Source organism: Ochlerotatus camptorhynchus, unplaced genomic scaffold, assembly GCF_037179485.1.
Source record: "Ochlerotatus camptorhynchus isolate MF236.1 unplaced genomic scaffold, CSIRO-AGI_Acam_v1.1 ptg000370l, whole genome shotgun sequence".
Lineage (NCBI taxonomy): Eukaryota > Metazoa > Arthropoda > Insecta > Diptera > Culicidae > Ochlerotatus > Ochlerotatus camptorhynchus.
In genome coordinates, this window is record NW_027040858.1 from 1,183,358 (window position 1) to 1,195,456 (window position 12,099).

The 12,099-nt window shown below is 40.0% G+C and overlaps 1 protein-coding gene across 1 annotated transcript in view; it reads right to left on the reverse strand.

Annotated features, from left to right (window-relative positions):
• The window catches only part of LOC135710093 (vertebrate ancient opsin-like), a 146,646-nt gene that overhangs the window by 62,064 nt on the left and 72,483 nt on the right, over window positions 1-12,099 (reverse strand). Inside the window, exon 3 of the mRNA XM_065232570.1 lies at window positions 1,936-2,095. Coding sequence (XP_065088642.1) covers window positions 1,936-2,095 — 160 coding nt within the window. The remainder of the gene's footprint in view (window positions 1-1,935; window positions 2,096-12,099) is intronic.

Here is a 12,099-nt window from a genome sequence, read left to right on the forward strand (position 1 = left end):
GTTGTTCATTGGTATCCTCACCAAACCCTCCAGAACCAATGGTAAGAAAGCAGCTGCCGACACGTGCATGGGAGCAGGTCGCCATTGACTTCCTTAGGACCAATCCGACGTCTGCTACTATTGTTGCGTTGATGATTATTTTTCCCGATTTGGGATACCGGAGAGTCTTAAAGTAATTTACCGCTGAAGATTTTCGAATCTTCTGTGAGGAGTATGGTCTCCGACTAGTACACTCGATTCCTCATTGACCTCAAATGAATGGGGTAGTGGAGCGCCAGCACCGCTCCATTTTGAAGCGTTTGCGAATAGTGCAGGATTTGGAGAAGGACTGGCGGGAAGAGTTGAGGCAATATCTGCTGATGTGCCACGCAGCAAGTCACACGACTACAGAGAAGCCTCCATCGGAGCTCATGTTTGGACGTCGTATACGTCATAACCGCATCACAGGAATACAAGGTCGTGAGAGAACGAGACGTGTGACTTACAGGTGGGAGATCGCATGCTAGCGAAGCGTACCAGAAAGGAAAATAAGCTGTGTGCTGACTTTGCACCTGAAACGTTTGACGTTATCCATGTGGAGCTGATGTCACCATTCGATCAACTAAAACGGGAAAGGAAGAAGCTCAGCACATCTGAAAGCACTTTCCCGTGCAGAGCCTAACAAGACTGATCCACTCGAGGATTCAAGTTCGTCGGAGCCTCGGTTGGTGCTCTTATGTAAGCATTGATAAGAATAAATGAAACAGATGGAATTAATAATAATAGTTAATTTAGAGACTAAACCATAGTTTAATTATTTTAAAAATTTCAACATTATTAGCTCATGACAAAGTTACGATATTGAAACGTAGTATTTTGACTACTTCAATCTCCAACAATCATTTTCAGCTGAATTTATGTCGATCCGTAACAGTTTTGTATCGTCAATATTCCACATACGCCTTCATAAACTAAATATACTTCAAAACACTTTTTCTCAAAAAACCTACATGAGAAAAATATGAGGTACATGAATGTTGCAAAAAAGTGCCTTCAGCATGCGGGGCTTCATTTTTAATTTGAACTTCTAGTAACCCTATGACCTTCAGAATATCGAGTTTCTTATTTGCTGTTTTGTTTTTAATGCTGCGTTCCGTTTCACCTCGTTCCATTTCTATTTCCTCCTTTCCATCTGCTAAATGACGTTTGAGCTATTATTAATTTACCCGGCGTGCAGATTAGCGGGGTTCAAACTAAAAAGTGTTCAGATTAAAAACGGTCAGATTAGCGAGGGTCCACGCTGTAGGAATGGATTTTTTTTCCTAAAAATTATCTTTTGGAAACCCATGTCGCTTGTATGAATATTTGAATAAGATTCCATCATTACCATCCTAGCCAATTTTACAGACAGGTTTGCAAACAGAGGAAATTTTTCCAGACGGGCATAATCTGTTACTAAGAAAGATGTTTAATTTGATTGAAAATTCCAAGGAAACCGCCGAAACAAACTCGGCTACATAAATGTTTACCAGCATCATTAATCTGCTAATTTATATGCGTTATTGAGCAAAAGTTGAAGGATGATCCACTCGCAAAAAATGCACACTTCCGCACGACAGGCAACGAAAGCAGCAGAATTTGTTCTTCCACATTTCAATATTATGAGCTTATTCTTGGAGTCAAGTGGGTTTTCTGTTTCCTCTGTTGAGCTACTCGACCCGGACGCGAATCACATTGAGGCGTTTTGGATTTCCTGAGTGTGTTTGTAACGGGAAAAATTATCATTTCCTGTGCTTCCATTCGTGAAATAAAGTCAACATAAATAGCGTGATGGAAAGTTGAGTGGAAATGCGCATTTGGACTGGGAACGGGGAAGGGTAATATAAAATGAACAGTCTATGATCTGAGCGATGAAATACAGTGACAGTGTGGAAGAGTATCATTTCAGAAAATTACCCAATAAGGACATAAAAAATCCATAAGCAATGCACACGGTTGGACCGAATATCCAGTGGTGCGAGATGGCCGACGTCAGGGTGAACGGGTTGCCGACGATCGACACGGAAAAATCCGAGCACACCAGATTGAACAGGATGATGTTCATCGGGGTCCAGAGCTGAAATGGGAAAGAAAGGAAAACAATATAATTACAATAAATGCACGGGTCTATGCTTTGCAAAAGGGAATTTTCCATCGTAAATCTCCCAAATCTATGTTGACTTTAAAACCATTACGTTATTTGAATTCATTCTTCCGAATGGAATATGACATTAATAAGAACTCAACAAAGTTGGATAAAGTTTCTTTCCAAAGATAACCATCGTCACATTTCAGATGAAGATGCGGTGGAAATAAATCTATTTCTTGGTAGGTATGGCTTTCAACCACTTTTGGAAGAATAACAGAGTATTGTTACTTTGCGACGTTTTGGCGTAATGCATTTTGCTTTCTTCTTCGGCCGGTCCATTCGCGGCCGGTAACTTAGATGAATCTACAGCTGTTCTTAATAACGCTTTGAAAACGTGTACCAATCAACTAGTTGAGCAAAAGTTTGTTTCTTTGAAAAACTCGAACAGCTGGTACAATTTGGATCTTTTGCGTCTTAAACGGAAAAGGGACAAATGGTACAAAAAGTTTTGTAGATCTAATAATGACAATCATTGGACTAGGTACACAATCGCGCGTAATAAGTATTCACAATCGATAAAGAAAACTCGTTGTGAATATGTTCAAAGGAAGATTGATCAGCATCAAAACAACAGCAAAGAGTTATGGAAAATTTTGAAATCTTTATTAAAACCTAGTAATTGCAAACCGCGGTCCATAACTTTTAATGGCACATTAGAACAGTCAGAACAAGTAATTGCATCTAAGTTTAATGATTATTTCGTAGACAGTGTTTCATTGATTAATCAATCTATTGAATTGGTCGATGAACCTGACGAAATAAAACAGCCAGTTAATAGTAGTTGCAGATTTGAAGTTTTTCACCCAATTACATTAGATGAACTTAGAGTTATTTGTTTTTCATTAGGAAAATCGGCTGGAGTAGATAATGTTAATGCTAGAGTTATTCAAGATTGCTTTCATGTCATTGGCCACATCTTTCTGGACCTTATTAATGAATCATTGCAGAATGGACATGTGCCACAAATTTGGAAGGAATCCTTAGTGATTCCTATTCAAAAAGCTGCTGGAACGATTAAAGCCGAAGAGTTTCGTCCCATCAACATGTTGCACACTTTAGAGAAAATCTTAGAACTTGTTGTTAAAGGCCAGCTGTTGGAGTATTTGAATAGCAACTCTTTGTTGATACCAGAACAATCGGGATATCGGGAAGGTCATTCTTGTGAAACTGCATTGAATTTGGTGTTAGCAAAGTGGAAAGACAACTTGGAGCGTAAAGATACGATTGTTGCTGTTTTTTTGGATCTGAAACGCGCTTTTGAAACAATTTCTAGGCCCTTACTGTTAAGTACAATCAAGCGCTTTGGAATTACGAGTACTGCATATAAATGGTTTGAAAGCTATTTGTCTGACAGAACTCAACGGACTGTTTTTAATGATTCTGTTTCCAGTCCCGTGGGGAACAACCTTGGAGTGCCCCAGGGAAGTGTATTAGGGCCCCTTTTATTTATTATGTATATTAATGACTTGCGACGTGTTTTACGGTTTTGCGACATTAACCTTTTTGCAGATGATACTGTGTTATTCATTGCAGCTAAGGATTTAGAAGTTGCCGTCTCACACTTGAATGAAGATTTGCAGTATCTAAGTAGATGGTTGAAGTGTAAGCAGTTAAAATTGAATACAAGTAAAACTAAATTTATGGTAATTTCGCGGAATCGATTAAATGAGAACGTCTCTGTTGTAATTGATGATGAGACTATTGATCGCGTTCAGGAGATTAAATATCTTGGCGTGATTATTGATGACAAACTTAAGTTCAACTCTCACATTGACAATGTCATCAAGAAAATTGCCAAGAAGTATGGAATTCTATGTCGATTGAAAAACGATTTAACTATTGCCAGTAAAATACAGCTATACAAATCAATCATCTCTCCTCATCTAGACTTTTGCCCATCCATTTTATTTCTGTCCAATGCAACACAAATATCGAGATTACAGCGCTTGCAGAATAAAATAATGCGTTTGATTTTGAGATGTAATAGATTCACTTCCTCAACTTTGATGCTAGACGCCTTACAATGGTTGTCGGTGAAGCAAAGAATTGTATATTTGACTATGGTGTTCATTTTTAAAGTAGTTAACGGTTTGCTGCCTCGATATTTGTGTGATCGAATTGAAAGAGGAAGTGACTATCATAGATATAATACTAGAAACGCGGATGAAATAAGAACACCACATTTCTTGACTTGTGCTTCACAGAATTCATTATTTTTTAAAGGAATAAATGTTTTCAATTCGATGCCTAGACACATTAAACGTTCAACAACATTAGCAGAATTTAAGAGACATTGCATTTCACACGTTAAAACTGTCTTTTGAACGGTTATCCAGTGATTTTTTTTTTATGAATTGACAAATTATGTATCTTGACGAAGTTATTTTTAACGGATTACTTTGTATGGATAGCTGTTATAACGACTTTTTAATAATTATTGTAGCACTGCAAAAACTATTTTGTTCGCCACGATGGTGATGATGGATTTTTGATATATGATTTAATAGTAGTAGTAAAAAAAAATAGTAGTCTACAAAGGTTTGAGCCTCGCGCGCGTATTACGGATATAGAGGACTGAATTTAACATTTGATAAAAAAAAAAATGCAATTTTGAAGCTTATTTGGAACATACCTTGAGTTAGTAGTAAGTTTTCTGACAAATGTTGGGGGTTCGTGAGCATTCCTGACATTGCTGAAAATTATGATAGCATCAGATTGCGGGGTTGCTAGTGTAATAGGATGCTTTGTTGATTGTTCATTAACTCTTGATTGCTTGTAATACGTATGAATATTTTAGGTGGACAAAAAGGCGAAGAGGTGGACGCCTGAGCTTTTCAACATTTATATCGCTGTGAAGCAACTGTAAACTCTAGAGGGAATTTATATCTGTAACTGAAACCAGTTCGATTTTGTTTGCCAACCTGGTTAAAATGTCATATATAATTATCTTAAAGATAAATCGTCCAGCTCAAACCTTTGTAGGGGTAAGAGGTGGGACCATCATCATCATCATCATTATCAAAATAGCACGTACATTATATCATAGTCTAATAAAAGACTCGTTCTGAATCATCACACATATTTATTATGTCTCAAAGTAGACGGAATATTTAGGGACCGTCCGATATTCCGTGCATTACGATACCAAAAGTGATTGAAAGAAAAAAATGTCATTAATCAATATTGGCATACCTTCATCACATACAAAGGCCATTCAGTTGATGGAAAACGCGTTCGATGATGGGAATGATCGAGGTCTCCTCTAGCCTACACACTTAAGTTTATTTGCCAAATTTGAGTAATTTATGCATTGCAGAAGTGCTGGATAATTTGAATTTTGTTTTGTCGGATCAAAACCTCCTGCTCCCAAAGTTGTAGAACAATTGATTTGAAGTAACTTTGCATTTGCTATCTCTAATGGTACACGATTCATATATGTTTTTAATATGTAATGTACCCAGCAAAAAAATAATTTTAATATCACATCAAAGTTGATGCACTTCAATCGTGTCGAAAAAATTGTGTAATATTACTTGCCAAAATGTTTAAAATTTTCATTAATACAGTGCATGAACTGACATTACGCTACTTTTACTGTATTTGTTTACTGTTGTGGCCATAATGAGATTTTCGATAAGATTGAAGTGCATCCTCTTGGATGTAATATTAAAATTTATTTTTTGCTGTGTGGGGTGAAAAAATCAATTTTACAAGAGCAAATTTTTATGCATTAATTTCTCGTCTACAGTACGTTCTAAACACTTTTTCAAAATTATATAGCGCTCATTTTTAGTAGAAATAACCTTCACAGTGTTTTCACCGTAGATTAATGAAACCATGATTTTTCAAATGCAACTAATAACATAAAAAAACAACGATCTTTATTTTTAGGTATAAACATTTTAAAATTACGTATTTTTCTGTGAAAACCGTTTACAACTTTTAAACAAACTGAGATATCAAACTTAGCTTGGGCGAAAATGTGGACTATGAAAAATAAAAAAAAGTGTCTAGAACATACCGTATGCGTGATAATGTTTGCACCATCGACATTAAAAAAATCTTAAAAATTTCGTTTTCAAGTTTTTTTTTATTTATTCAAAGGGGGATGTTTCTCAGAGTCTTAAACTATGTTAATCATCGATCGAGTTTCCACTTGCTGCTATTACGGCCTCCACACCAGAATCTTCCTTTTGATAGCAGAGATAACCCTCGGAACCCGAGCTGACCTTTGGCCACCTTCGCGGACAGTTGTCCTTTCTTTTCTCGGTCTAAAACCCTTTTGACGGTCCACCGGGACACTAACACGGCGATTGAAATGTCTTTTTGCGACATTTGCGCGTGGGACAAATCACGAATACGCTGCCACTTCGTCATGGTGCAACTGTCAAACTAAGTAAATCATTTTCTTTTATACACAGCCTACTACGGTATGAGCTATAGGTTACGTGCATGCAAAGTAAAGGCATTGTATGCACAGGTGAAACGGGAACCTTATTTGTACGATGGTGCAAACATTATCACGCATACGGTATATTTAACGAGGAACAATGTATAAAATATTACTGAAGAAAAACCGATTGTTAGGGGCCACCCTAAGTCACTTATTAAAAATCAGCATACATCGCGAAGCATAAGAGAAAGAACATTGCTTCCTTGGGCAAACTTGTTCTACAACCTTGTGCAACATTACACTGATCTATTATTATGTACGAAGCCTCCTCTATACATCAGCAATCAAACGTTCCCACGCGGCATTAGACAACATCGCTGACGGCTGTAGCAGTACACGCGAGTTCTGAGTAAACAACGAGGTGCAACCTGAATCCAGCGACGTGTCTTCTTGGAACCTTTCATCTTTCCCAGCTGACCGAAGCGATTAAGGTAACTATGGTAGGTTTGGTAGGAAGTAGCTTCAGGATAAGTCAGCTAGTTCTTAGTGAACGTTCGAATGAAATAGTGTGAAAAGTGCTAGTAGATCCAACAAGTTTTCCGAATAAACGTGAGGGAAACAAATGTTTTTTTTAAGTGATTGATGACAATCAGAACATAAGTATACCGTGGAAGAAGCAGAATTTGCCAAAAAATTCCTTGTCTGGCAGACGATCTGTAGATGTGGTAAAATGAGTCAGCCCTTCATCACATCAGGCACCATTCCCACTGGTCACCATAGCCGGTCGAACTCCAGACGAAACTAGAACCGCACTACCATTCATACTGGCGACAACGCTCTGATGAGACAACGAAACCTTACCCCCAAGCTCCTCCCCTGATCCTATCCTTCGACAATGTACCTCTCTAACCTCGAGTAAGCCGCGAGAATTCGGCCCAACTCCTACTAGACATAGAATTAAGTGAATTTTGTTACAAACAAAGAACAATGAACTATCGGCTCCGTAAAGCTAACGCGATTGAGCCTTCCAAATAAACGAACTTATTAAAAAAACATCAGGCACCATTAACGGGCAAATCTACAAGGATGAAAGCCTCCAGAACCGCATCATTCACAGCAAAAAAATAATTTTAATATCACATCAAAGTGGATGCCCTTTTTTATAATTCGTTTATTTTTTCAGGCTCATGTGCCGTAGCTTTGTGGAGCCGATATTCATCGTTTAGATTACAATATTAATTAAAACTAACGTTAGTAAAACGGGGGCCGATTACTCGCGGCTATCTCGAGGTTAGGGGTAACAAATTGTAACAAACGGATGGCAGGGTAGGGATTGATAACGCAAGGTTTTTTCGAGCAATGTGCTCTTGATCTCGAACTAAGCGACATACTGGAGAAAAAGACGAACATGGGAGTACACCGATGGGAAGCTAACAACTTGGGAGAACACACGGTGATACTAACTATCGTATCGCGGGTTGTTTTCCTCGGGCCCTGAGGGATGTGGATAACTCAGATCTGGCAACACGGTGTAGGGTACATGATCCAACAACATGCTCGATATCATGCTAACCACTGCCACAGGCACATAAATTGCTGCCTGAGAGCCCAATTCGATAGAAGTGCGAGTCTAACGAACATGGATTGGACATAAGCCTTGACATAACGCGTATAAAGTCGCGGCTCATGTTCAATCCTTTGAACCATGGTTTGTTCGACACCTGTGGGAGAATAGTATGTAGCCATCTTCCCAAATCACCATCATTCTCTTTTTTGTTGCCAATTGATGAGGACTTGCTGACGAGCAATGGAGAAAAATTCGTTAAAGGCGATTTGTCGCTCGAAAATATCGCCTTCCATAGAGCTCACCTTCGCCAGCGAGTCCGCTGTCTCATTACCCGGAATTGAGCAATGAGATGGGACCCAAGCTAAGGTGATAGTATAGGAGCAGTTAGATAAAGCACTCAGTTTAGATCGTATTTCAGGCAGGAAATAGGAGGAGTGCTTCATCGGCCTCATTGAACGAATAGCCTCTAATGAGCTTAGACTATCCGTAAAAATGAAATAATGGTCAGTGGGTAGTGAGGTAATTCGCTTTACTGCTTAAAATATCGCTGCTAGTTCCACAACGTATACGAAGCATGGTTTCTGCAGTTTATAGGAGGCGCTATGAAATTGATTAATACACCAAATCCAGTGGAAGCATTTATGGTTGACCCATCTGTGAAAAACTTTTATCGTTACTTACATGGTGGTACTTGATTGCAAAAATTGAGGGAACAACCATCGGCCGATGGTGATCTGGTATTCCATGAATTTCTTGCATCATGGTCAGATCAAATTTAAAAGGCTTGAAAGCAATCACGATTGGAGATTAAGGAAGAAGGACCAACTTCCAGCGTCATGTACTCATAATAGAGGCTCGTGAATCTTGTTTGAGGATTTCTGTCGAGCAGCTTCTCAAAGTTTTCTATTACCAATGGGTTCATTACTTCACAACGGATACGAAACCGGAAGGACAGTTCCGCGAAACGATCTGTCAGTGGGAGAACACCCGCGAGTACTTCGAGGCTCATTGTATGAGTCGAGTGCATACAGCCAAGCACGATTCGGAGGCAACGGTATTGAACCCGTTGCAGCTTCAAGATATGTGTTTTCGCCGCGGATTGAAAGCAGAAGCTACCGTACTCTAGAACCGACAAGATGGTTGTTCTATACAATCTGATCAGATCTTCCGGGTGTGCTTGCCACCAAGTTCCGGTAATTGTACGAAGAAAATTGATTCTTTGTTGGCATTTTTGTTTCACATACGCAATATGTTTTCCCCACGTGCTTTTGGAATCGAACAAGACACCTAAATACTTAAAAGAAATACTTCGAGTGATTGTCTTACCCATTAGCTGAAGCTGTAACTGTGCAGGATGATGCTTCCTAGAAAAAACAGCCAACTCAGTTTTCTCCTGAGAGAATTCGATTCCCAAGCAGACAAATTGTCTCAGGTATCTTGCAATGGTCTTTGCAGGTCCGGTGCACTTGGCCCTGTAACGGACACAACGCCGTCATCTGCAAGCTGCCTTAGCGAGCAATTTTCATCAAGACAACCATCAATGTCTTTTACATAAAAATTATAAAGAAGGAGGCTTAAACATGAGCCCTGGGGGAGACCCATGTACTAATTCGTGAAGTTGTCGAGTTTCCATGAGAGAAGCTCATATATTTCTCAGACAACAAGTTGCTCAAATAGTTGTTCATAATTGGTGAAAGCCCACTTTCGTGGAGTTTATCCGAAAGGACATCGATACAAACAGAATCAAAAGCCCCCTTAATGTCCAAGAAAACTGAACCCATTTGCTGTTTTTGCGCTCGTTCCTTTACCTCTCCGAAATCCAAATTGCGTATCTGAAAGTAAACCATTCGACTCGACCCATTTGTCTAGACGAAAAAGAATCATTTTCTCTAACAATTTCCGTATACAGGACAGCATCGCGATGGGACGGTACGAGTTATAATCCGACGCGGGTTTACCGGGTTTTCGAATGGCGATAACTCTTACTTGCCTCCAATCATCCGGAACAATGTTGTGCTCCAGAAATTGATTTAATTAGTTCAACAAGCGTCTCTTCGTGACGTCGGGGAGATTTTTGAGCAAGTAGAACTTGATTCTATCCATTCCTGGAGCTGAGTTGTTACATGAGAGGAGAGCAAGTGGGAATTCCACTACGGAAAACAGGGAATCTATTTCGTTACTACCCGAGGGACGATCACGAACGTTGGTTTGAACCGGCACCGAATCCGGGCAAACTTTCCGCGTGAAGCTGAATATCCAGCTGTCCGAGTACTCCTTGTCTTCGTTCATCGGTGATGACGCGTTTCGCATTCTTCTGCCTACATTCCAGAGTGTTCTCATGGAAGTCTCTCGCGACAAACCATCGACGAACCGACGGTTTTCTCGAGGTCGGTGTACCGCTCGAGATCCTCGACCTTACCGTGTTTGCGGAAGCGTTTAAACGCGGCGGACTTCTCGCTGTTCGCGTCGGTGCATTCCTTATCCCACCACGGGGTGGGAGGTCGCTTGCGGACGGAAACACCCGGAACGCGTTTCGTCTGTGCTCGCAGCGCAGAATCGATGATAAGACGCGCGAGAAAGGAGTACTCGTCCAGCGGAGGAAGTACGTCAACCGATTGACTGGCATCAAGAACCGTCGCGAATTTTCGCCAGTCAATGTTTTTCGTAAGATCGTACGCGATGTCGACCGAGCGAGTAGAAAATGAACCAGTGGGAATAGAAATTTTGATTGGTAAATGGTCACTACTGTAGGGATCTTGAATTACTTTCCACGAGCAATCCAACGATAGTGAACTCGAGCAAAGTGAGAGGTCTAATCTGCTTATTTTTGCTGGAGGTTTGGATACTCGTGTTGCTTCCCCGGTGTTCAGAATTGTCATTTTGAACATGTCGCACATCAAGGTTGAGCGGTTGTCGTCGTACAGTTTCCCCCCAGCCTGTACCCTGAGAGTTAAAATCTCCTAAGATCAACCGTGGCTCCAGCATAGCCGTGCAGAAATCCGAGAAACTTTGACGAGAAATCGCAGTTCTCGGTGGAAGATATACTGAGGCATTTACTTCGAATGTTAACCTGACATGCAACAACTTCAATACCTGGAACCGAAGGCAGATCGATTCTGTAGAAGGAATGGAGCTTGTTGATCCCCAAAAGCACCCCTCCATACGAATCTGCGCGGTCAAGGCGAATAATGTTGAAATTGCGGAAAGCAAGATCGTTGTCTGAAGAGGGCCATGTTTCACAAAGGGCAAATGCATCAGAAAGTGAGTTGTTAACTAAAAATTTAAATGTGTCAAGTTTTGGCATAAGACTTCTACAGTTCCACTGAAGAAGAGGGATTAAATCCCCGACCTCATTCGGAAAATTATCCATCAAAAGATATGATCGATGCAAGGAAGGACCACCTAGAAGCTAGTTGCTTCAAAAGAGTTTTCACAATTGGAAGCACTAAATTAATAATATTCCTCGTTGAGCCAGAGACGTTACATATATTGAAGATACTCTGCACAATTCCAGAAAACGTGAACATGGCATCACGTTCCTGCTGGTTATTCAGCTGTTTTTCTGGCTGAAAAACTTGGATATCTGGGGTTTTAGATGATCCTGGAAGTGGCGGAAAGTCTTTGTTAAAATTACAAACTTTAAATCCCGGTGGTGGGGGTTTTGCTACATTTCCGCTACCTTTTAAATTCCCTGGGCTTTGGCAAAACCTTGAGGTAGTTTAATTAGATTACCAGGTCCCAGGGCTGATCTGGATCTTTACCACATTGGAAAGATGCACACTAGTGTTGCCAGATCAGTGTTGATGCTTACCAAAAGTGCATTTGAACCCGCTTATAAAAGCATATTAACAGATTAATCATCATCGTACATTGTTTATTGCTCTGTACTAATCATAAATGATTAAGCACAGCGTTTGATATTTTAGTAGGAATGCTGAATTTAGTCGCAGTAGAAATCAATCCTTTATTGAA